The 25,597-nt window shown below is 51.1% G+C and overlaps 6 protein-coding genes across 6 annotated transcripts; 2 read left to right on the forward strand and 4 right to left on the reverse strand.

Annotated features, from left to right (window-relative positions):
* Positions 1-402: 402 nt before the first annotated feature.
* On the forward strand, positions 403-2,036 carry COL26b_010418 (uncharacterized protein; the record flags this gene model as incomplete). The annotated part of the gene is made up of 2 exons (XM_053183119.1): positions 403-718; positions 973-2,036. 2 exons carry the CDS (start codon positions 403-405, stop codon positions 2,034-2,036), a joined length of 1,380 nt encoding a protein of 459 aa, XP_053032926.1.
* Positions 2,037-5,223: 3,187 nt separating this feature from the next.
* COL26b_010419 (uncharacterized protein) lies at positions 5,224-6,103 on the forward strand (the record flags this gene model as incomplete). The annotated part of the gene is made up of 2 exons (XM_053183120.1): positions 5,224-5,408; positions 5,467-6,103. 2 exons carry the CDS (start codon positions 5,224-5,226, stop codon positions 6,101-6,103), a joined length of 822 nt encoding a protein of 273 aa, XP_053032927.1.
* Positions 6,104-6,330: 227 nt separating this feature from the next.
* Positions 6,331-7,878, reverse strand: COL26b_010420 (uncharacterized protein; the record flags this gene model as incomplete). The annotated part of the gene is made up of 3 exons (XM_053183121.1): positions 6,331-7,067; positions 7,123-7,444; positions 7,531-7,878. 3 exons carry the CDS (start codon positions 7,876-7,878, stop codon positions 6,331-6,333), a joined length of 1,407 nt encoding a protein of 468 aa, XP_053032928.1.
* A 1,126-nt stretch (positions 7,879-9,004) lies between these two features.
* On the reverse strand, positions 9,005-9,931 carry COL26b_010421 (uncharacterized protein; the record flags this gene model as incomplete). The annotated part of the gene is made up of 3 exons (XM_053183122.1): positions 9,005-9,332; positions 9,386-9,746; positions 9,799-9,931. The coding sequence occupies 3 exons, from the start codon at positions 9,929-9,931 to the stop codon at positions 9,005-9,007; spliced, it is 822 nt and encodes a 273-aa protein (XP_053032929.1).
* Positions 9,932-13,596: 3,665 nt separating this feature from the next.
* Positions 13,597-14,739, reverse strand: COL26b_010422 (uncharacterized protein; the record flags this gene model as incomplete). The annotated part of the gene is made up of 1 exon (XM_053183123.1): positions 13,597-14,739. The coding sequence occupies one exon, from the start codon at positions 14,737-14,739 to the stop codon at positions 13,597-13,599; it is 1,143 nt and encodes a 380-aa protein (XP_053032930.1).
* Positions 14,740-20,401: 5,662 nt separating this feature from the next.
* COL26b_010423 (uncharacterized protein) lies at positions 20,402-22,610 on the reverse strand (the record flags this gene model as incomplete). The annotated part of the gene is made up of 3 exons (XM_053183124.1): positions 20,402-20,408; positions 20,566-21,080; positions 21,570-22,610. The coding sequence occupies 3 exons, from the start codon at positions 22,608-22,610 to the stop codon at positions 20,402-20,404; spliced, it is 1,563 nt and encodes a 520-aa protein (XP_053032931.1).
* Between the last annotated feature and the right edge of the window lie 2,987 nt (positions 22,611-25,597).

The following is a 25,597-nucleotide window of genomic DNA, read 5'->3' on the forward strand; positions in this document are numbered from 1 at the left end:
ACATTAGTAGAGACAGAATCTTATACGAGTACTCGGATTCGGATTCGGTGTTCTTTGATAGGCCAGGTGGGAAAACGATTGCCGCTTCACTGATAAGTTGGCAGCCCGTATCTCATCAACATCAAAAGTACCCAGAATGCAGATATTCCCGGCTGCACAGCTTATCGCACACCGAACTCCAGCGGTTTAAATCAGCCGATATGCCAGCAACACATATACTAGAGGATGTATTGATAATAAAGCTCCCAGTGCCTCGCAGTTCTCTTGGAGTTCTCAAGCAGGGACAGCAGCTTGACAACAGACCGCATTCCGTCCATTCCTCACCTTTCTTGACCATCGATAGTCCTCTTTCTCACGATTGTTTCAAAAGACTAGCCACGTCTCAGTGATACTCGAGTCAATATGGCGCCCAAGACGGACGCAGATGTCTTGCCCGTCAAAAGCGATAGCGAAGCTCCTGGCATTGACATCGGTCAAGTGAAGCTGATGGACGACAGGGATGTTGATCCAGCTTTGAAACTCACTGGCGGCGTTGTGATCGAGTTCACACCGGAGGAAGAACGCCAAACCCTGCGAAAGATCGACATGAACATGCTGCCACTCATGTGTTGGGTGTACATGATTCAATTCGCCGACAAGACGACGCTCAATTATGCTTCTCTCATGGGGATTCGCGAAGACACTAACCTCAAGGGAAACGAGTTCTCCTGGATCTCGAGTATTTTCTATGCAGGTTATCTTGCTTGGGAGTATGATGTTCTACCCCTTCTCTCTATCTTGACCCGCTCAGTGATGGATACTTGTGCTAATTGCTGCATCTATCTTGAAGGTTTCCCACGACGTACCTCTTTCGCCGCCTTCCCGTGGGCAAGTATGTATCAGCAAACATATTGGCTTGGGGCGTCGCCTTGACATGCCATGCCGCTACCCATAATTACGCTGGCTTACTGGCCACGCGATTCTTCCTCGGAGCATTCGAAGCTACGGTCACTCCGGCCTTCGTTTTGATCACATCGATGTGGTACAAGCAGGGCGAACAAGCCCGACGAGTCGGATACTGGCTGTCATGCAACGGGTTCTCCCTGATCATCATGGCTCTGATAGGCTATGGACTATCGGCCGTTGAAGAATCGTCAATCGCGCCGTGGAAGATTCTGTTCCTCGTACTCGGTCTGATCACGGTTCTCACTGGAGCTTTCAACCTTTGGTATTTACCCGATAATCAAGCCAACGCTAAGTTCCTAGATGATCGACAGCGTCTGATCGCAATCGAAAGAATCCGCGACAACTTCCAAGGCATTGGTAATCGAGTATGGAAGTGGGACCAGTTCTGGGAAGCCTTTCGCGACCCAAGAACCTATCTTTATGCCTTGTTTTCATTCCTGATGAACATACCCAATGGCGGAATCACGACTTTTGGTTCAACTATTGTCAACTCCTTCGGATTCAACGCCCGACTCTCACTCCTGTTGGGCGCCCCATCTGGACTCTTCGATATCGGTGGAAAACTCTTGTTCACTTGGCTTTCCGACAAGTATATGGACCGAACCTTATTTGCATTCATCGCAATTATGTATCCTCTAATCGGAGGCATCATGATGATCACGATTCCATTGTCCTCAAAGGGAGCACTTCTCCTGGGCTATTGGATGATTAGCGTTTCTGGGTCGTCCTGGGGGTTGGTCATGGTTGCCATCTCGAATAACACTCTAGGGTACACCAAGAAGGTCACTGTCAACAGTCTGCAAATTATTGCGTATGCAGCTGGCAATTGGATTGGTCCACAAACCTTCCGGGCGGACGACGCTCCCCTCTACAAGCGAGGTAAGATGATGGTGGCCATTATGTACGGCTGTGCAGCGTTGGTGCTGGTGGTTCTCCGTTTCGTGAATATTCGGGAGAACAAACGAAGGGATCGTTTGGCGGCAGCATCAGGAGTCGAGTTGTCTGAGGAGACGGCTGCCCTGGAGCTTGAGCGGTCCAAATTCATGGACTTGACAGACTTCAAATTGGCTCACTTTCGCTACGTTCTTTGAGTCGGTCGGGTTTCACAAGGGTCATTAGGTGCAAAAGCTCCACCCTTACAATGTCAAAAATATTCTCATCGTCATTGGTACAGTTGGAATAGAATCATCAAGGACAATCGGCATTTCGCATCTGCTCTTAAACAGACGGCCTTAAGCCTTTTCTAACCTCGTGCTAGCTGTCTTCTAAACCCCCAAACTTTTAATGACGAAGGAGACCGCTTTGGGAATTCCAAATCTGGACTAAACTCGATCTTAGTCTAAAGCCAGGCCGATAGGGGCAGAACGCTAGTCTGAGAGACTGCGCCGTGATGGCTGAAATAGGTAACGCTATCGTGTTGCCGTAGCCGCGCTTTAAGCGACGGTCTGTTCTGGCATCAGGCCCAGTGCGCCCATGTATGCTAAAATAGGTACTCGGTAATGTCCATGTCGACGTCAAAGTCCTCATTCTCTTCGCTTCAGGACGTCATATTTTGAATGGGCTGCGTTCTCTGCAGTAAATGCCGAAAGCTCTGCGTGTGGAGCCTAGTCATTCAGACGGGCAACGCCGAAACATTTAATTTGCTTTTGTCTTTTCGATTTGAAGAATCTTCCTGGATCGGAATCCCTATCAAACAAAAGGATACTTATCAGAGTTGACCTTTTTGTTGTCACGTCGCTGCACCTGCTGTGAAAAACATTCATCAATCCGTCAGCTGTAAGACGGGAAGCGAAATGTCACAACCTGTGGGTGGTTGAACAACGTGGATATTACATCACGTTTCAACCTTCACACGTTGGACACCTGACGCTCCTTAAGCTGTGTTTGAGGTTGTAACTGCCACCTGCTATTCTCGGATCCTCGCAGGGGTTGCCATGATTCGACGCCCAGCTTGGGTGCAAATAAGCGATGCCACCCCATCCAACACGGTGGCAGTCTGAAACTTGACCATCCGGCTATACCGATCAGCCCTATATTCAGCTGTCTGCGGTGCATTAAACATTTGGTTCACCGCCTGTCATCTGAAAAAGTGAGCAAGAGTGCCCAAACAGTTGGGGAAAAGCAAGTTCAAAAGTGGGACGGAAACCTTCAATGACATTAATCATATGTCCCTTCGTTTATCGCATCATTGGTCCATATTGGTGAGAAGTCAGCGACGAACGCCTTGATGTAAACCCCGTGGATTCCAAGTGATCAATTCAATTCGCGCAGAAAACGAAACCGATTGATGCGCTGATCAGCAGAAACTGATCTGCCAATGCAGAAAGTCTGGAGGGGAGCATCAGTCGCTTACCAGTGTGACGCTGGCCCATGCGGGTAGTTAAGCATATTATTAACCACTTGATACCTTTGAAGCCCACTAATGTCGATCATACTCCTCAAAGCTGGGGACAGCTGAGACGTCTCATGGCTCCCACTCATATCTCCACGCCACTCAGCAGTAGACATTCCCTATTCCCTCAACGCCAGGTATTTTCACACACAGTGAGGAGGTCCAAAACTCTATATTACCTCCTTGCTGCCACCTCGATTGATGCCGACAATTGTCAATCATCCAGTCTTCTTACCTCATTCACTCAACTTCTATTCTCATCTGTTGCCGGTCAACTATTTTATCTTCAGTAATCTACATTACCAAGCCTCAGCAAAGATGCAGCTTTCCATCACTTCTATCATCGTCACCCTCGCTGCTATGGCCTCGCTTGCAGCTGCTGCTCCGGTATGATGCAGACTCAACCTTAAAGCGAAGCCGAGTGCTAAGATGTGACTGCAGCAACAAAATAACGCACGAGAGAACTTTAAGAACACCAAGTGCAAGAGCCAGGCATGCAAGGACTCTGTCGACTCTGGATGCCCTCTATCTTTCATTAACTTTGAGCTTGGTGGCTGTGACGATCCCAGCTTCTAAACGATTCATGAAGCTGCGTAGCACAAGGAATGTCTCGTTTCAACTGCTGTCTAGTAAGACATTAGAGGATGAATAAAGAACGTTGAATTTGATGTTGTGCTTCTGGTGCGCCCGGCTGCCGTGTTAATTAAACCTCAAAATACATACATGACTTGTAGCCTCCAATAACGACCAATAACTGTCGCCATGTGACATACTAGGCTACAGAACTTCACCTTGCTGACTGCCGTCGTCATTCCATTGGCGTATAATTAGGCGACACTCGCGCACAATACGAGTGGAGATTCAATGCGAAACCGGTCTTATCACGGCTCTTTGCCATAGCTCCGGATTAAAATTCGATTGCATCCTTTTCGACGATCATGGGTTCTTGGCATTTGACACTCAGCGGGAAAAGTTTTTCAGCCACCTACGACAACACTACGTTCACCGGACACCGTCAGGCCAGCCAGCATCTCTGAAGCCGGTGACGTTGTTGAGACACTTCCCAACAGTTAGGAAACTTCAACCGCGATTCTTCTAGTCCCGGTCGCGTCGAAAACGAGTGCAGGCCGCCAAGGCTAGCCGACGGTGGACCAAAATGCGGTTGCGCGGGAACGCGTGGGAAAAGTAAGCTTATCGCCCACGGACGCGCCTATTCTGGGCGCACGATCATGGAACCTGCCGAGCCCCTATCCAAATGAGCCAAGTCGCTCATTAGCGGGAGGCTTCAGCCGGCGCCGTGCCATCGGTGCGCAGCGCTATCCTTGAGGACACGAACAACAACAGCCAGGGTTCACGACCACGTTTTCGTGATCTAATGTGAGTTTCCGTGGGGCCAGACCATCCAAGTCAGCGACCTGCCGGCTTGGTGCCAGGCAAACCTTCTACCTCGAACTTTGGGCTGCATATCCCAATTTTTGGCGGGTTGCCACTGCAGGGGCACTGATGCTTTTTTCTTCTTCCACCGGATTGTTTTCCGTTCACCCATGTTCACGATGTGCGGTTCCGTGGCGGCGGTATGCATGTGCTCAAGGTAAGACGGCGGGGCCATGCGGTGTTTGCTTTTCCTCGTGGTTGCCGAGGCGCTACTCGGTCCCTTGCATCACACTTTGTTTTCTAGGAGGCAAGGAAATGATAAGCTCTGAGATTTTCATCATGGATATAATAAAGCCAGCGTAGTGTCCAAATTCCTGGAAACCTTCCAGACAGACAGGGCAACAACTCCATCTTCACCTCCATTCTCTCAATCAAGGGACATCATCTGATCACCCTGCTTCATTCTTTAAATTTATCACATTCGTTCAATCAACACACTCACTTCTATCAAGATGAAGTTCCTGGCCATTGCCTCCCTCGCGGTCGCAGCCTCTGCCGCAGTTGTCGAGAACAAGTTTTGCAATGCCGACAACTGTCTTCGCGCCGTTAGAGCGACGCGTTTCGGAACTGCTACGATGGTCCTTCGTATGGCGGAATGTAGCTCATACCTTGCCGTCACTGAGACTCCCCAGCCATCGTAAGTTTCTTTTCGCATGTCACGTCAAGCGGTGCAGAGTTTCGACTAACAATGACAGCACCACGTTCGTCACCGAGACAAGCCTCGAAACCATCACGCTGAACGCTACACGGACAATCTTCGACCGTGCCGTTGATACCCCGGCCTCCACCACCAAGAACATTCCCGCCTACGCAACGGCTTGCAAGAACGACGCCGCATACCGCAGCGCTTGCTCTTGCTTTGGTGCCACCGGCGTAACGACAACGGCCCCTATCCCGATCATCACCTCCACCATCTCTGTTGTCGCAACCACCACTGTTGGTCCCTTCGTCAACGCCACCCGCCCCGCCCTCGGCTGCAGCAACCCTTGGACCTGCGGTGACAAGACCATCCCCACCTGCTCTCTTGACAAGGCTGGCGAGAAGGGATGCGTCTGCTTCAGGACCGTTGAGGGAAGGGACGTCTGCGCTGTCCCCAATGACTGCCAGCCCTCCTGCAACACCACAAACGACTGCTCGGGTGGTGAGGTTTGCATCAAGCAGAGCTGCTGCTTGGGCGGCACCTGCATGAAGGTCGATGTTTGCTTGAACCAGATTCTGCCCAAGATGATGTTCAGGAAGCGTGCCGGAGCCGGTGCTTGGGTCAAGAGGCAGGGCAAGTTCGACTTCTCGAAGCTCAGCTTGTTCCCTCACGATGCTAGCTTGGAGCAGTAGGAGTCGTCTGTTGATGACTTCACCTACTTTAGGGGAAGATAACCGTGGCGAGCTCGTTTGAATATGTAAATATGCGGATACCCTTCCAAACAGCAGACTTATAGACTTTTAAATATTTTCTATTGTTTAATTGCGGCCCTCAATTTCAACGTGCAACGTCCATTCAGCATTTTTTGCGTTCTGTAACACGTACTCGCCCCCACCACACTCTCCTGGTCTCATCACATTCATTCCGCCAAGTCCGCGATGACTTCCTTTGCGCCCCTGATACCAGCTTGCACCGCCCCTTCCATGTACCCTTTCCAGACCAGAGATGTCTCGGTTCCGATAAAATGGATATGGCCTACGGGCTCGCGAACAGCCTTTCCGGCGCCACTTGTCAAGACTTCTGGGCCCATGACTGGAGAAGGAGCTCCTCTCGCCCATGGATCCTTTGTCCATTCCTTCTCTATGATGTTGATTGGCTCAGGGACATCGTCAACCACTGTACTGAACATAGCCCGGAATTGCTTGAGAACAGCCTCCCGCCGGTCTTTCGCCCGCAACTTAGACCACTGCCTACCAGGCTCAGCAACGTGAAAGCAGGTGATGCTGTACTGCTTGTCATTGGGTACGCAAGTATCTCTGCTGAAAACGATTGGTCCAGTCTCGCAGGCAATGGAGCCTGAAAACCCCGCACCTCGCCACCAAGGCTTCTCGAAAACCAAGATAGTCTTCGAGTAGTATCCTAACTTGGACTTGCTCAGTGCCTCTTTCGTGGCGGGGAGGCTTGGCGTGAACTCGATCAACGGGTAGAGAGTTGACGGGACAGATAGAAGGACCTTGTTGCACCTGTACGCTGGGCCGGGGCTGGTTGAGACCATGCAGCCTTCATCCGATTGAGTAATCTTAGATACCGGCATTGAGAGCTTGACTGCCCCGGCGTTGAGACTTTCGGCAAGCCGGGTTGAGAATGTCTGATTTCCTAAAACCAACATTAGCTCGCACAAAACTTCCCGAAATACACTCGTATGACTTACCTTGGCGGTTTCGCAAGTACTGAGCACCGTCTTTGAGGTCTGAAGAGATGTTCTCCAGTCCCGTTCCAGCTTTGATGTAGTCGATGGCAGGCAGAGCACCAACTTCGCTGCTTTCAAGACCAAGGCAAGCTCGGGACAGAATGTTCAAGACAACCGAACCAATGCCGCCTCCAATCTCCTTTTCTCCCAGCTCCGCGAGTGTGAGAGAGTCAATCCTCTTGGCATCGGGTCCCAGCCACGGCATCTCTGGATCAGAACGGTCCACGAGAACAGCCATCTGCCCAAAGGCCTCATCTAGCTGCGCTTGTTGCTTGTCGTCCAGCTATAGGATTCAGGTCAGCCGTGTGCAAATATCATCTCGATGCAATAGCACGTTTTTGCGAAATATCAGAGACATCTGCGACTTACTGGAAATGGCATGCCAGAGTAAGGAAATGAGATCGTCTTCTGATTGCTGTCTTGGTACAGGCTCAACCCAGTGGCAGTTTGTTCGATGAGCTCGAAGCCAAACTCCTTAGCCAAGCGGTACATCTCGACCTGGCTGGTATCGTTGATCCACGCAGCGCCAACATCGACAACGCCGCCCTGAGGAGAAGCTGCAACTGACAGAGTCTTGCCGCCGACGCGGTCCATGGCCTCCAAAACCACGTACGATAGACCGCTCTTGTGAATGTCAACGGCGGCACGAAGGCCGCTGAGACCTGCACCCACGATGACGACGTCGACATCAACAGGCTCAATAGGTGCAAGAGACATTTTTGGCGACTTTTTGGGTGATTGCAGATGTAAACTGTGTGATTAAAGACCCTGTGAATTGCGATGGCTTTGCTTCTCGAACTGCAATGATTTTACCAACGAAGCCGCCAACATTAAATAGTGTTTCTCAGAAGCGTCACGTTGGTGGTGCATTTCAACATTCTACCTCGTTGCTCAAAGCCATAGGTCTATGTCATGGAGTCCGCGGACTTCCTTCATGATGGGACGAAACTGTGTTCCGCTGGCGCCTTGCTGATGCGCGGAACACATCCGCCAGCGAGCCTCTAGAACAAGGCGCCAAGATACGCCGCTGATAAGTGTAAGCACGTCGTTCATAGCAGATAGTTCAACGCCAAGAAGCACTGCGTACACAAGTCTTGGCAAACCAATCTTCCGTACGCCGGCATCCTGCACCGTAGAAGCGGGATGAGAGGCGCCGTGGTCGGCCCCACTTCAAGCCCGATGCCGGGTTGTGGATCGGGTGCCGCGGCCTGCGGGGCGCATGTTTACCACTCCCTTCAATGCACGTGCAATTCGAATGCCGGGGGCCGAGAAATCCGCCTTCAGAGGTCAATGGGCTTGGTATTCCGCTCTGGTTCTCACCCATCGTTTTGCGTCATTTCCACTGTGAGCGCTTAGTTTGGTCTTGTTTCCCATGGCAGAGATCTAGTGAAATCATATTTGCACTCGTTCACCCGCTCAAAATGTAACCGCCCAACCTGAACATGGATTGATAAAATAACACTCACTCGTCAATCTTGTCGAGATGAGTCATTTGCAGCGCATCGTGTTCTTCTCTGCCAACTGGAAACATACCCATCTATAGTTTCTCCGTTGCCGTGACATCTCATTCTTTCGAATCCTGTCATGCTTGTCTTCAATCGTTGGTCAAGCTTCTTGGTATTGTTCTACAGTATAACGCAGCGACACCGATAACATCGTACAGTATACATAAAAGGTTATTACATACAGGTAGATTAGTCTTCATTCAGCTACGGAAAATCATCCTAGCTGCGTCCTGTTTCTTTTCACAAAATAGAATCATACAACCATCTCAACGTGTGTACGCACTGAGAGAGCTTCCCGAGCTCAAAACCCCCTTCCTCTTATCCTTAACTCGTCATCTTCACGCCACTAGGGCACCGGCAATGGGAGGCGCTGCTGCTGCTGCGGGCTCAGCGGGAGCGGCAGGTGCAGCAGGAGCGGCGGGTTCGGCAGGAGCAGCGGGGGCAGCAGGGGCGGCAGCGGGAGCTTCGGCAGGAGGCGCGGCCGGAGCAGCAGCGGGAGGGGGGCCGCCGCCGCCACCGCCAGCACCCTGTGCCGGTGCCGGGACAAAGGCGGCGTTTGCGAGAGGGATTTGACCAACAGCTCCGCCGACAACTGTCTTTCCGTCGACGTTAGCCTTGGCGGCTGCTGCGAGCTTCGAGTACTGAACGACTTGTTGCGCGTTTGTGCTAATTCATGGTTAGCTTTCATGTGATACTAATTCGAGATGAGCGATACTCACGGGTTGATGACCAGCACCTGGCCCTCTTGACAGTGAGGCCCCGTGGCGCAGTACATGAACATCGTAGCCGTACTCGTAATCGGCATGTTGAACGTTCCAACCATCGCCTGGCCGTCCTTGAAAGGAATGTGTCCGCTGTGGATGGCTGTAGGCACCGAATCCTGCAGCGGCTGGCATGCTGCACCCTCCGCGCTCTGCGTGACCGTGTGGTTGCCATTGCTGAACTGGAACTGTACGACATCGCCGACCTGCGCCGTGATCAAGTTCGGCACGAAAGTATCCTGCGCTCCGCCGACCACCACCGGGATGAGTTGATTGCCTTGAGGAGTAGCCGGTGCAGCCGGTGCCGCTTGTCGCCTGACTGTTTGAAGTTGTCAGATTTCGTCCTTCGCATCACATCCTGTGTCTCTTACTTCTGAAGGGCCGGTGAGGAACACCTCCCACCACAGTTCCATCAGGCGGGAAAGAATCTCTCTTGTTCAGCGGCTGCGGCATCGCGCTGACGGTGGCCGCTGCCATCAAGGCCCAGGCTGAAAGAACCCTCATATTGAAGCCGATCGCGGATCGAATAAGAATCGAAGGGAAAATCCGAAGGAATGACTGAAGTGAACACTGCTCAGCAGTGACTCGCGCCTGGCTGATTAAAAAAAGGGTAAATGACAGTAAATGCCGATCAAGAAAGAAAATCTCACGGCTTGTCCTCACTAGGAGGGACGGGATGAAGAGAAAGGAGTGAAGATGGAGACACAGGATGGTCAAGACCCAGATTCAAGTAACTCTAAATTTTGAATTATATTAGCTGCGGCGGAGGGCACATATTTGCATCCGAAAAAAGCGCGAAAGCCAAGACTCAAGAAGCCTTTTCCCGGGTTGACTAATGACTGATGAAATCCAATGCCGACACAGGGGGATGCCCGAGTGGAGGTTCTCCGGTGTCTCCTCGCAGACGCACTGCAGAGTCAAGACAACGAAAGACGAACTCCTCCTCAACCCTCCCTCGCGCCAGATGGTTCAGGCTCGGCGTCATTGAGGCTCGTGCTGCCAAGATGTCTGATGATGTTCCGTGATGGTTTGAGGCTCTACTGGACGATTCCTCGTCGGGCAGTCGGAACCTCGCAGGGTGGGTGGCGATCTAGCGGGAGATCATGTCGATTGGATCGTCGCCGTCCCTTCTCTCCACCGAGGATCATGGGATGGCGTAAGTCTGCGTTTCCGAGTTGAGATGTCAGTGGGGCCGAAGTGGGCGGACGGATCCCGACGAGGAGAACTCTCGCGCGCTTCTGGCGTTTCAAGTCGCCTTCAGGTGGTCTTTTTCGGCTTATGTGACGGGCCCCTTCCCCCAAGAAGCCCAAGAAATACCAAGGAGCACATGGTTTTGGGCTGTTCTGGAGGGAGGGTATCCACCACCGAGACTGCGACGGCTTGTCAGTAGCAATGTCATGACATGATGACAGGCCTTGACAGCGCTCTCGTTCGGACTGTGCAGTCGGCACCTGCGTTCGGCAGGGCGCCAAGAGGCTTGAACTGTCCGCTTAGTCAGTCTTATTGGGTTGACGGCTGAAACGACTGCCCAGGATTGAGACGAAAGAGGACAATGAATCCATGCTTCGGTAACGTTCCGTAGCGCGCGGGCGCGTTCGACCACAATAAATGCTCCGCTGTCCTCGCCAAAAGTTGGGGGCCTCGCCAAAAGTTGAAAAACATCGACGGGTCCCAGGAAGATCTCTCTGAAAGATCGCCAGCCTCCGCGTATCAACCAGCTCGCACTTCTTGTTGGCAGTCTTGGTATGCCACGACGCCATTACGTCCGCCTCTTGCACTTGCGACAGAGGCTGTGCTCTTGTCGATTCAAAACCAACAGTCTTCTCGCTCCTGGACCGTTTCTGCGTGTCGCTTCTGCCCCACAGCTTGACTTGCCAAGCAACCCATGGCTCTTGGTAAAATCTCGGGTTTTCCGCTCGGCCTTTATCTGTCTGTTCCTGTCGCTCTGTGAGATGGTGAGGAGCACCCTGCGACAACTAGCGCCAGGCACAACCCATTAAGCCGAGCTTCAACGCATGATGCCGCCGCCCCGAAAAGAAACTCTACCACGACCGCGCTTTGGTTGAGAAGGTTTGTAAGCTAGACGCGCACTTTGCTTCATTCACTACCGATAACCAACTACAGCGAGGCCAACATTGCCGGCCGGCATGACCTGTTCAAGTCCGATGGATTTTCGTCCGAGTGGAGCATCTTCAAGACTGTAGACAGGTGCTGTAACCAACAGGAACACATTCGTAACAAGCAATCTCCTTGTCACGGAGGCCAGGGGCGCGCCCATATTTTCCCCGGCGGCCGAAAAAACCGGCGCCGGTATTTGCTCCACTTCTGCCCTATGGGTCCGTTCTTGTCTGCCAATCGAGTTGATTCCGTAGATCGCGAATCACTATCAACATCATCAATTCAGTGAGCGAGAGGCGCATCTTAGGCGGCATCGAAGGTTGATGTTCCGCACATTTGTTCCAAATATCTTCATACTCTAGAAAAGCACGCGCATGAAGGAAATCTGTGATTTTCTGCATAAAATAACTAGCTTGTAAAAAGGACGTCCTGTGATCCATGTGTTGAGGTTTTCTAACGTGAAAAAATATTCCGGCCCGCAATCAACCAATATTGTGACGTATGTCTTTCACTCACTATTTGCCTCACTTCGATTCTCTTGCCACATGCGAGAAGCCACTCAGTCCTTGAAGCGCATTGCGTCAGATAATCCGACTTGGTGTGGTGGAGTCCTCCATGTGTTTTGTTCGGTCCTACAAATCTAGCATAACCTTCTCCATACTGTTCCTGCTACCAATGCCACATCTTATCCCATCTTAAGTTTTCCACTGGTCCGATGAACGTGTGCCCATTTCGCAATCAAGACAAAACATTGGGGCACTGGTTCTCGGGAACTGAGCTATCCGTTGTAGGATGCTACAAAGATGCGATGACTGCCCTCAGGTAGATGGGCCAAGAATCCACTTCCAATATTTACTGGGGGTTTCGTCCGGACCTGGCTGTAACATGTTTTCACTCTTATCTCTGGCTGACAAACCGAGTCTCCAATGTGCAGGATGCCTCTGGCGGGACCCGAACTTCGGCAGCTGCACAACTTTCCAGTCCAAAACAAAGCTCGACTATCAAGGCAAATGGTTCCAATGCAACATGTTTATCGTATAGTACTTTTAAACAGGTGCTGTAACGTCTGATAGCGCAGCTTTTCATCATCTAATGCGATTATCAATCACTGGTCTCCATCTCAGCAGAGTTTTGCTATCTGGGAGGGTAGTGAGTATAGACGATAAAAAGGACGACAAAAAACCACGATAGAGGCGGGGAGAGGGATAGAGACAGGGACGACAGGGACGACAGGGATGCTGGCCCCGTTGTCGCATTTGACGCAACCGCTGCTGCGGAAGAGGTTGAGCGCAAAAGAGACGATATCTGAAGTCAAAAATTTCTTTTCTCTGATTATGGAGACTCATGCTGGATTGATTTCATAATAATACAGCCACAAATGCTGATGTCTGACGAACCACGTTCTTCATAATTCATGCTCACTTGGACTTGGCTTTATGTGGGGGAGATCGTTCAATTTTCATTCCATAGTCGGATTTCAAAAGTGAGCCAAATACACGAATGAAGACCAAACGCCCTTTGCTCCGTTGAGACAGACATGTTTAACTTAGTAACAATAGCAACAACATCAACACCAACGACCAGAATAACACAGGCATGGTGACAATACTGAGATTAAGAATAGAATCAATCATTACATAGCTAAGTAATAGTTACAATAGACTGGATACCTTAACAAGTACAACCCAAGATTTGAAGAGTTCAATTCTTTTCAACGGATACTTACATAGAGACTGATTTGTTTCACAAATCATTCTGAGTCATGTTTTTGGTGAGGATCCGACTCTCATAAAAGCCAGCATTGATATGGAGCTCGGTGAGTCTTCGTTCACAACAGAGGCATCACAGGAGAGACAAGGTATACATAGATCAAGTTTATTTACGTTATCTGATCAAAATATCGTTCCATAAGAATAAGATAAGTCATACTCTTCATACATAAAAAACATCCTTCATTGACCGTGGGTATGTCTGCTAGTCGTGCTTCGCCAAAAGCTCTTCAAAGATTAACTTCAGCTCAGATGGTAGCGACGGCCGTGGCGAAAAGCCAATTAAGCCCTGACGAGGGTGAGGCCGTAGGTGGAGAGAATCTCGTTGACCGGCTGGAAGTAGGTGGTTCCGCCGGAAGAGCAGTCGCCTGAGCCTCCAGAGGTGACACCCTGGGCCTGGGCGCCAGAGTAGAAAGAACCGCCAGAGTCACCGGGCTCGGCGCAGACACTGGTACGGGTGAGACCAGTGACACGGCCCTCGGCGTAGTTGACGGTAGCGCCAAGAGCGCCGACAGTGCCGCAGAAGACACCGGTGGTGGAGCCGGAGCGGCAGATGGAGGCACCAACAGCAGCAGCAGTGCTGCCGGAGACGGGGAGGTTGCCACGTCCGTAGCCGTCAATGTAGCCGGTGAGGGTGGTGCCGGAGACAGTGCGGATGTAGGACATGTCGGCGGAGCCGGGGAAGACGGAGCCGGAGAAGGTTCCGAGGGAGGCACCGGAGCTGGTGGTAGCAGTGGCACCGACGCTACCGCAGTGACCAGCGGAGACGAAACCGGTGGTGACGGAGAAACCGATGGAGCAACGAGCAGAGCGGTTGATGAGGTAGGCGTCACCACCGTAGACGGTGGCGAAGGTAGAGGGCATCGTGGAGACGGTGCGGACCTCGAACTCGCCGGCGGCAAGGCCGACCTTGGCAGCGAGCTCCTCGGCGTGGGCGGTGCTGCCCTCAAGAGCCTCAAGGACGAGCTTGTTGGCGGCAACGTCGACGTAGTAGGAGGCAATGCCGGAGTCGGCAGAGTTGGCGTCGCGGCGGGCAGCGGGCTCGGCGATGTCAATGCCGTCGAGGGCGGCCTTGGCGGACTCGAGCTTGGTGAGGTCATTGGCAACAACAGTGGGGACGGCGCCAGCATTGGTGATCTCGGAGGTCAGGGCCTCGTCGGTGACGGCAACGTTGACGGTGGTGCCGTCCTCGGAGATCCAGGCACCGGCGAACTTGGCACCAGCGGAGTTCTTGATGGACTCAATGACATCGGTGGAGCGCTGCTCGAAGGCAACACGAGCGTTGGCATCTCTGGCGTCCAGACCGAAGTCGCGCTTCATGGCAGCGAGGATCTTGGGGTGGAGGCTGGTCGCGGCCTCGGTGGGAGCACCGTAGGCGACGGGGAGGACGACCGCGAGGAAAGAGAGGAACTTAGTGAGCTCCATGGCTGCTGACTTGCTGTAGACAACGAGTGGGTGAAAGAGGTCTTGATGTTGTGAGGAGGAGACAGTAAGTCAGATGAGTCCGATGCTGCTGCTGCTGAAGAAAGGAAATGTCAGACTGGAGGAGAAATCCATCCTTATTTATACACATCTTGATCATGATATCGTGACGAGAATCATGGTCTTGTTGCCGCTGGCCAAAACAGAGGCCTACTTCGCCCCAGCCATCGTCAGATGCCTCCTTCCCAATACGCCTCAATCCGTTCTGCGATGTTACTGCAGATTCCCATGATATCACCAGGGCCTTCCTCAACAGGCACTTGAGAAGACAACCGACATGTGGTGTTACCGTGGGCTTCCGTAGTGTCAACAGGGCCTTCCTCAAAAGGCACCTGGAAAGCATCCGCCCCGCGATGTCACAGTAGTATTAATCGGAAAGTCCCTAAAAGGCACCTCTGAAGACTGTTTACCCCGCGATGCGATGGCTTACAGCCGAATAGGAAGGAGTAGGCTAGAAGATATGGACCAGATTGCAGCATTTCATCGATAAGATGCTGCATCTCTTAGCTGGCAAAACGCGGCCAAGAACTCGCGCTTTTCGCGGGCTCCTCCGTTGGCTTTGGCAATATGCAAAGTCAAGTCCAGAGCATCGGCTTCGAGCCGGCTGTATCTTCGAATCTGGCAGGCGAGCGGTAACATGCCGGCCGGTGCCATTTCTAGCCATTTCTGGTGCAAGGACCGGACGATCGCCGCCCTCGACCTGCAAGATTAGGTCGGGTGGCCGGCAGCCGGCGCTAGCAGGAAATCTTATGTAGACCTCAGCCACTGGTCATGAGTTGCCAGCTTTGCGGAGAATGTTGCAATCCTCCTGCTGTCGGTAATATTCTTATGTAACTCGTACTTCACAGCGGCCGGTAGTGGTATGCATGCCTGTTTACTTGGCCAGGAACACTAAGCTGCACAACCGCCGAGGGGCAAGGCAGTGATTATTCGCTACGGGCTCGGTCGGTCCTCTTTTCAGGAAGGTAGCATAGTCGTTGGCAGACCGAGCGCATTAGGAAGGCAGAGGCAGGCCGTGATGTGCGAGCCCCATGTAGAAGGTCGAGAACCGTGGTATGAAGGATGAGGTTCCTCGGTATTTCATTTCTCCACCTCTTATCCGATCATGACGCGATCGTTGCCAAGGTGCGGAGAGCGCCAATCAATAACAAGCATTCTACACTAAATTGCTGTTGAAATCAGTTGAGAGCCTCGTTTAATAGGAACTCGGAGAAAAGGGCGGGTCCGTCGTTCTTGGCGTCAACTCGTGATAGGCTGGCTGGGCGCCAACCTGTCCGTCATTGTAACCCTACTATCTCTTGGCGTCTGACAAGCAACTTGCTTGATGGGAGGATACTACTGTTCTGATCAGGCGACTGTTGCCTAGAAACCTGAACCTTGATGGCTAGCAAGCAAGCGAGTTATTGAGGATATCGTGGTCGGTTCAGTCAGTTTCAGAGCCCTATGGACGGAGCTGCATCATGATAACATTTCAACAAAATATGTTGAAATTGGTGCGTCCAAATGTTGCGGTATTGAATGAAGATACTTTACGAGGCCTGATGCACAGAAATCCTAGCGCCCAAAGGTTCTTGAGAGTTTTCGCGTCGTGATTGGCACAATTTCAGATGTCGCGTTGTCGCCTTCGTTACAGTCTTAGTCGTCTTTTTGGCATCTACTGACCCTCATGGTCCGCAACATTCACTCGGCGTCAGAACTTGGCATTCATGGAAAATACCTCAATCTGTTCCTGATTGACGTCGGAGAAGCCTGCTAGATACCGTGCATGATTGGCCGCCAGCCAACGAGAGTTCGTTCGATGAACAGCTTGTCCGGCTCGCCATCGCTGAAGAGGAAGGTAGCGTGATCGTCCCTGACGTGGATGAATTCAGGGAAATGTCGCCGGCGCCTATCGTGTCCCACTTGAAATGATTGCAAGTGAGGTGGGTGGTGAGAAGCCAAATAGCTGTAGCATGCCATCTTCGACGTCGTCGGATCCACAACACTGGACTCACACTACGATGTCAGCTTAGGAGTAACGATGAGTGTTGCCACTTCCCTTGGCCTGTCGTTTCCTTAGCATGTTCATGACATGATGCCACTTCGATCGTGGTTGAGCCAATCTCGAACGTAGACGAGGCTGTCACCGCCGTGGTCGCAGTTACATCTCCCGCACTCGGTCGACTTCAACATGGCTGGGCACTGTCTTGTTGTCAGCTCTTGATGAGGGACTTGCGCCTAACACCTATCATCTACCATACCAGAGCTGACCATTATTGTTGAGTGCAGGTTAGGGGCCGCAGCCCATGCTGCGAAGAAATAGAAGTTGATCCAGGCTCAAGCTGCCCATACCATTCTAGTGCTGGTGAGGGGACATTAACCAAATGAATGTTGTCGGAGCCAGCCGTTTTGGTCATTAGAGGGGCTGTCGGTGAATGAAAGCATGGACTCCTGTTGAACTCCGCAAGAAAAGGATAGTATCCCAGTAAGGTTTACAGGGTCCAACTCTGAAGCAAATTGCCAAGGCCTCATCGTGTTCAACGGAGCCAAAACCACCAAACACATGAACGAGCGTGTGAGCAAGCGAATGAACTAAACGAGAAAATGTAGCATTGTGCTCTGCGGCGATGGAAATTCGACTTATATCTTGCGGGTGGCTTGTTGGGTAAATCTTGGCTAGGGGAGGACGGTGGAGAGAAGTAACCCGCTTGAGACCGAGCATTCTTTCACATCACTTTACGGACGGGCCGATCCGCTGATGTGCGACTGTGCCGCCGTCCCGCACAAACTCCTTTCAGCCTCTCATGAGTCATGCGTGGAAAATCCCAACCACGAGTAAACACAGGGCTGCGGGTCGTTCCTCCTACAAACTATAGATCGTGAGAAATCCACTGAGGCTAAAAGCGACGCTGGATCGCTCGCCAAGTCAGGTTCAAGCGTCAGCTGCCACGCAGAATGGTACCGATAATATGCAACAGATGTACAAGTAATACTAGTTATAATATGAGCAGATGGCCGGCGCTACTGGAGAACAGTCAAAGTTGAGTTCAAAAGTCTTAACGAATGCATGGATATGTTAAGATACTGGCAAATCCAAACATCAAAATCCCCGCTGAAAAGGGCGATAACCCGAATAAAACTTGATCATCCAACTCCTTAAGAACGATCTATTCTGCAGACGCGTTCTTTGCATACATTCTATGCCAGACCTTGAGATGGCATCGGCACGCACGAAACTCTCGGACATTATTCGATATTTTTCGGCGTCAGTCATGTGCAACAACTGCGCCATAGGGCCTACACCCCCCGAAATCCATCGCCAAGCATTGAAAGTCTCGTCAACAGAATCCCATCCTTCTTTCTCTCTAGCCGTGCGCAAGGGAGCTACTATGGTAAGCCCACGTTCGTCTCTTTGGAAGAGGAACTCCCGGCTAAATTCTGGTCCTTTATTGCAAGCAAATCGATAAATTGGCACATATGTGCCTCCAGACTTCCTGTAACAAACGAGAGCTGACTCGATGCTGATTTGCCTTCGCCGTTCAAAGGAACCAAGCTTCTGGCTGGGTATCGCTTCCAAATCCTTTGGCATTTGCCTTACGGACAGTCGTGTCCATGACAACTTCGCCGAATGGTAAACCACATCTTGCGTTTGGATCGCGTCTTTAAGACTTTGCGCCTGATCTCGTAACACAATTTTCGACTTCGCAGATAATTTCTTTCCCAGCTCCTCTACGTCAATTACCTCCCGCAAACATAGCCACAAGTACTCGTCATATCTGCGGTAGAAGAACTTGGCGATGTTATTGAAACAAAGCCAAACAGGATAGAGACCATCCTCTGTTTCCCACGTGGCCAAAGCTGTATCCAAGTCTCTGCATAGGGCAAGCTCTGAGGCACTCTCATCGGGGGCTCTGCCTATGTACAGGGACTGAACATAGATCTCGAAACAAAGCACCGCGCCTTGCTTGAAAAACAGATCTTCCTGTTCATGAGAATTCGTGAACCAATCGCCTCGACTCCAGCGGGAGGATGGCAGGTATTGCCATGGCAAAAAGAAATATCGTTCCGTGTTTTCATACTCGTGCACCCACAGCCCTGAGAGCACGGTGTTGGCCTCTTCAATAATCTTCAATAATGTGAGGATGGAATCAAAGTCTTCAGGCCAGAGCGACTCCGGGTTACGTGGCCCGATGCCGGTCAACCAGTCGCAAGCTGACTTGACAATTTGGTTGGTGCTTGGCCTTGTGGGATGTCGCTGATGCATTTGTCGGAGGCGCACCACGGTCAGCAATTCTGGGAGCAGATGGCAGTCGATGTATTTTCCGAAGACTGTCGATTTGTAATCGATGATGTGTCTAATAACTTGAGGTTTTGCCGATATCCATGAGTAGAGGTCCTTTGGGTCTTCTAAATGTGATATAATCATCAGATGTAGCTCTGTCGGAAAGAACCATGTCGTCGACATTTTGCGCCAGGAGGTGTTTTTCTTGCTCCACGTGAATTGGAGGAATGAGGTGAAAGACAAACTTGAACTACATGGGACTGGGGCCAAGTTCTGAAGGGACACGACAGGGTAAAGGGAGACAAAGTTTAGCCCTGGCTTTTTTCCGTTTCTGCCGAAGACATCAGGGTGGAACTGGGGGTGCTTCCCAATTAGTCAGACTACATCTTGCGACAGATTTCATGGCATATAATCATGACCAGCTTTTAATATTGCATGACAGCATATCAAATAGCAGGGTATCCTTAGTTTTGGTAACGGGGGCTAGATCGCTCTGCAGCAGCAACTTGCACAGTCCGAGTTATCAAGCAATAAGGGAGTGATGAGATGTTCTTCATTAAGAGTTCAATTGAAAGTTATTGCTTTCAAGTAATCTTCTTCTTTTCATAATGGAGACCTGCTCTCCAGAAAGTCAAGCTGCATGTAACTCTACTAACGCCATGACAGTATTATTCATTAGCTGGAGCAAATTCATGTAGATATTCAACAAGCCAATCCTCGAAAAGGTATGTTACCATGCAACAACCCACGGTTGGACCCCAATGTGCGAGCCTGGGTAGTAGTCTTTGATCCATGTCTTCAAGCTGCCTTGAAACCATTGAAGCGGGCTCGTAATTGTCTCTATTGCAGACCTGCATTTAGAATTGGCTCGGGAGAGTGCTCCTATTATCTCTGTTTGTCTTTCACCCTCGTCAAGACGCAGCAAAGGAGCCAGTCTACCGATACCGCCCGATAAAAGCTTCCAGGCGTTGTAAATACCGTCCATACGATCCCAGTTTTGTTGCTCTTGTAAGGTTTCGAGATATGCGACCACAGTGACGCCATCATATCCATCGTTGACGATGAATTCACCCGTATCCATGCAGGCAATTCGATAGATTGGAACCCGGCCTTTTCCCGTGGGTATCAAACCAACCTGTGACGGTCTTAGAAGTCGGCGAGCTTCAGTCCCAGTCATGGACTCAATACCCGTCCGCGTCCAAGTCACAAATTTTCGATAATAGCTCCAGCGTGCTGAATGAAACATGGCCTTCTGTGTTCCAAGGGCTTCTTTTAGAGTTTGCACTCCTTCTTGCAGAACCACGTGTGAACCCCAGAAAGGCTGGGCATCAACCTGCCGTATGTTCAAAACCTGGCGCAAAGCTGAGTCAATAATACTGTCGCATGTGCGGCTGAGACAAGAAGCAAGCTTATCTATTTGCTCGCCGAAATCGACGGCACGAATGTCAATTTGCGTTGATGTGTCATCAGTTGTCATTGATAAAATCTCGAACGGTGTTTGATCGGACGTATGATCAGGGAATTCCCTGCCGTAACAGAAACACAGGACGTAGATCTCGAAGAGTAGAACAAGCTTCTTCTGGACGAACATGCTGTGCTCGTCTTTCTTGTCCCAGAAACTATCGTGCTGGAGTAATCTCGTCGTCCGCTCGTCATACAACGTGAAATCCAGACCCTCGGGTCGCTTCGAGTGCTCGGGGTGCTCGTGGAGCCACGGAGTCTCGGGCCAGAACGAGTCATCTCTGTAGCGATAGTTCTGCATTGCCGTAACAATGCATTCTACCTCGTCCATGAGTTCTAGCAAGGCTAACGCTGAAGCTTTGTCCGTGGGCCACACCAAATCAGGAGTGCTTTCCTCGGCGGCGGCTTTCAACTTGAAGGCGGATATGACGAGATCTTGAATGCTCGGTAGCTCGGAGGACTGCTGGTGGATTTCGCGGAGACGTAAAACGGCCAGAGCCGGAGGGAGGAGATCGCGGTCCACGAAAGACTCGAAAACCGCTGACTTATTTTCCAGGAGTTTCTGTAAAATCTCGGGATCTACTGAGATCCAAGAAAGGAAGTCTTTCGCGGACGTCAAATAGGCTGCCACCATATTCGTCAGCTCTACTGGAAGACGAACCAGAGTCGCCATCTTGCTCGTGAAAAGGAGTTGTTGCAATGTGTGTTTTGGCTTCTGTTGATCTGCGGTGTCAGCTCAGATGATTGAGTGATTAGATTCGTTTGTTAGGGGTGCCGAGGTCAGTACTGAAGCATGGAAGAAAGAAAAAGACGCCTAACATTGGGAGGAAAACCTAGATCGCGAAATTGGAATTGTGGATCGACCGGTCCCAAAACGTATGACTGGTGTGATCAGTCATCTATGTATTTGACACCTCTATGACCCTCGGGATGGTTGGCACGCGGCTACATCTTTCGCAGCTTTAGGGACAAGTCTATTCAATCTACACAACTTTGCAGCCCTTAACGCGGATGCACAGAGGAAACTCTATTTGCCTCCGTTCTGGCTCACAAAGCCCTGCTTCGTCAAAGCCTCCAGATACCCACTCGTCCTCTTCACACCTTCATGGCCACTTGCCTTCGCCGCCTCAAACGCAACACGGTACACGTGCAGCCCTTCGGAAAACAACGGCCGATGGTGCTTCCAGCCAGTAAGGTTCGTAAGTTTTGTAGAATCTGTCCACTGCGGGAAGTTGATAATTCCATTTGGCCAGGGGTTTTCGTCATCCTTCAGCTCAGAAGGGTCGACATACTTCAGCCCTCTTGTGATGTTGTACTCCTTGACCAGAGCTTGCGACACCTCGTCGACAGTCTCGTACTTTTGGGCAGAGATGTTGAAGACCTGGCCTTCGACTTCGGATCTGTTGACGTGGGAAGCTATGGCGACGTATGCATCTCCGCAATCGTCGACATGGAGGGCATGAACAATCGTGTTCGGTGGAGTGGGCAGCAAGAGGGGCTTGCCATCAGCGGCGGCCTTGGCCGCAACATCGAAGAAGGCCTTGTAGAAGCTTGAGCTTCGGCCGTAGACGTTCGTAGGTCTGACTAAGACCGGAGCGAAGACATCGCTGTGGTCAAAGATCTTCCTCGCATGCGTCGCACGGTTAATGAGGAAAGGCACTGTGTTGATCGGAGAGTCCTCCGTGTGCGGGGCGAGGTTCGGGGCGCCGTGGTAGTGGGGCCCGATGCCGTAGTCCTTGCAGCCGGAGCTGAAGATCACGATGGGTCTAGTTCCTGCGGCAGAGCTTGCGGCGCCAAGAGTTCGAAGAAGCTTGATCGTGTTGTTGTAATGCGGCATGTAGTCTAAAGGGTTCTCGGTTGCCGATACGATCGCATCGACGGTGGCCGGAAGGTGAGCCTGGATCTCCGCGTGTGCGGATAGGTCGTCGATCGCGCCGACGATTGGGATGATCTCCTCTTGGGCGAGAGCTGTTGCGGCCGACAGAGATCGGACGAGTCCGTAGGTCTTCCATCCGGCGGCAACGAATGCGCGCGCTACAGCGTTGCCGATGTAGCCGTTCGCGCCAGTGACAAAGACAGTTTTAGGTGCCATTTTGACTTGATTGCAGGGTTTTGATGGTCTTCTCTTCGTCATTTTGAGTTTCGGTTCGTGATTTATAGTCACGGCTGTTACTTCTCCTAGACGGTTGATGAAATCTCGTGATAACGTTGACAGCTCCGTTTCCTCAAATCATTAGCGGGGCAAGAAAATAATCTGAGATAATGCGGAGGAACAATGTGGCCGAGACGGCTGGTTTATGGTAATACAGCGGCGATGGCTGTGACGGGGATGGTGATCCATTGTTGGCGTGTTACCACTACATCGCACGAGTTTACACCAGTCAGAACGCAATGCGACCTGACGTGTTGCGCCTCCAGCATGGGCCACTATGCAGCGGATGGGTTCATGCAGACCCGAAGTCAATCGTTTCAGAAGATCTACGATCATGTACAACTGATTCAACTAGGGTTCGTTCGCGCTGTGTCGACCTGCAGCACCTTTGGCCGTCGATGGATCGCCCTTGGGGCGGAATTTATATTCCGCAAGGGTCCCCGTGCCGCTCGAATTCGGCCGACCGATTGCTAAGCTCGGCGCAATGCACATAAGATGCGCCTTATCAGCTCCGGCATCCCACTGACACCATCGGCGACTGTTTGTTGGCAATTTGAATGCTGTGCACTCTGGTCAATGCCCATCTGTTTGATTGGACTGAAAATTACGGAGCGTTAAAGTCGCCTATGAATTGTCTCCGGCGCCGGAACCCGGCAATACGGGGCAGATACGTGTCCGGCCGGCCGGACCCGGAACTCTGTGCTAGAAAGTCAGCAATTGATTGACATATAACGCTTCCATACCCAAAGATTAACCAATCTTTACCTGAAGCCCGCAAAAAATCTTATTTTTGATTCATATGGATACGAGGTCTTTTGTCTGCCTAAACTTTCGTTTCTTCGTTCTTAGTGGCTATATTGTTAGTTAGACACCGAACTTTGCCATCCTGCGATATCTTATAGACCGCGCCTTATTCGCAGTCATCACTGGCAACAGAATCGAAAATATTTGGTGGAGTGTTGATGCCGCATCGACCGTTGGCATCGCAAGTTCCCTGACGATCTCTCTGGTCAACTCTGCCGGTGCAGGGTTGACCCTCCATGCTGGCACCGGTCGCCGCACTGGTGGTAGCCCCAGCTGCGCCTCTGGCCGCACCTCCGGCAGCGGCACCGCCAGCGACCCGGGCTGCCTTACCACCTCTGACTGGAGCTACAAATGCAATATTAGTAGATGTACAAAATGAGTGTGTCTTATAAAGATGTTACCCACAGGCAAGAGTCTGGCCAAACAGAACAGTCAGGAAAAAGACGGTCAAGGTGGAGAAGTGCATTTTGACGGAGCAGCAAATACTGTTATGCCAGATGACAATAATCAAACAGAAAGTCTCAGATTCCGAAGGGAAGAAAAGAGATGTGATTATAGTTGTTCAAGAATGCTCTTGTGATTGCGAGAGAAGGTGTTTCTCAAATACCTAGTGTCACGCAACAAGCTTAAATGTTCACAGGCGTTGTTTTGACGAGGCAGTCCAATTGACATATTGGCAGCGTACCGAACCATTGGCTCCACGGAGGGACGTTCTGCCTCAGAACTTTGCGGGGAGAGCTTCAAAAAGCCAGGGGCAGCCATGAGCTGATGCCAATCCGAATGCCTCGCTGGGTTGAGTTTACATCGCTCCTTAGGGCTGTAGGGAAACATGAGCTCGGTTATTCGTTCTTTTTGCTGTCAAGTAAAACCTTTGCTACCTCGCTTAAGGATCTGAGGCGTTTTATGGGTTGCGTTTCTATAGAAGTGCATAAGCGGTCACCCCGAACTGTCTTCGCCTCCCGAGTCCGAATGATTCGCATATAGAGCGAACGACATGACTCTTTCCATTCCAAACATTATCGGACTGCCATGAACATAGTGGCACATATGAGCCAGAATTGCGGTTCTGGCTTCAAAGAATGGCTAATCATAGCCTTGATGTTGGCGTGGCCGGTGGCTTGTCATCAACGTTTGCGTCACAGCCCGTACTTCGTTCCAGGTGAGTCTTTGGTGCTCAGATTCATTCCAACTATACATCTTACGGCAGGTAAACTGTAGCTGTCGTTGTTAATCAGGCATCGGAAGTAAATATCTTACCATAATGTTGTGTTTAGATCGTCTGCCCGTTGATGGGCAACGACAGTGCCTTCTTAAAGCAACGGATGTGATGGACGCTCCAAATTACTAGGTATAGACTTCCTAGTCCCGTTTCATTTGTGACTCTTGAAATTATGAATTACCCCCATGCTATCGACGAAGTGTAATTGGCACCGTCCCATTGATGGTATGCAAACACAGGTGCACCCAGTAGCCGCCCTCTGCACGATCAATCTCCACTACTGCATGTATAAATTTGCTGAACGCCGGAACATTACATGATACGACGCCGCCTGCAACGAAATATAGTGAACTTCAAGTCTCCAAATGCGCCGTTAGCACTCCCCACCCCCCCTGAACAAGCCGTCTCACTTCTATTCATCATGGCGCTCATCCTCAACGTCTTTTCGAATCGAGATATGTTGAAATAATTCAACGTATTGACTGATATTCCGGACTTTCCATGCATCAATGACCATGATCTTAGGCTGACCTTCCCGCCAAGATACCCATCCATGGATGCTAGCGTAGCAGGGGCATTTGCGAGCCTGTCAGTTAAGGCGGGAAAAATCACACTATCTGTTAGTAATACAAGACAATGCCGAAGGATCTTGTAGCATTCTACCATCAAAAGTGCCAAGAGGGCTTCTGCCTTGGTATGGTGGGTAACATGCAGGGTCCATAAGGCTGCCTGAGATTGGGGGCTATATAGATGACTGCGCATGAACGGAATTGGACATTCGCCCGAGCTACGCCTGGAGGCCAAAAGGAACCTCGGCATTCCTTCGAGGCAATGCAAATGGTTAATGCTAGTCAAATGACCAGCATGTCGCCTCTCTCAGTAACATCACGTGTCTGACGTAAGA

Source organism: Colletotrichum chrysophilum, assembly GCF_026319265.1.
Source record: "Colletotrichum chrysophilum strain AFK26 chromosome Unknown scaffold_111, whole genome shotgun sequence".
In the NCBI taxonomy this organism is placed as follows: Eukaryota; Fungi; Ascomycota; class Sordariomycetes; order Glomerellales; family Glomerellaceae; genus Colletotrichum; species Colletotrichum chrysophilum.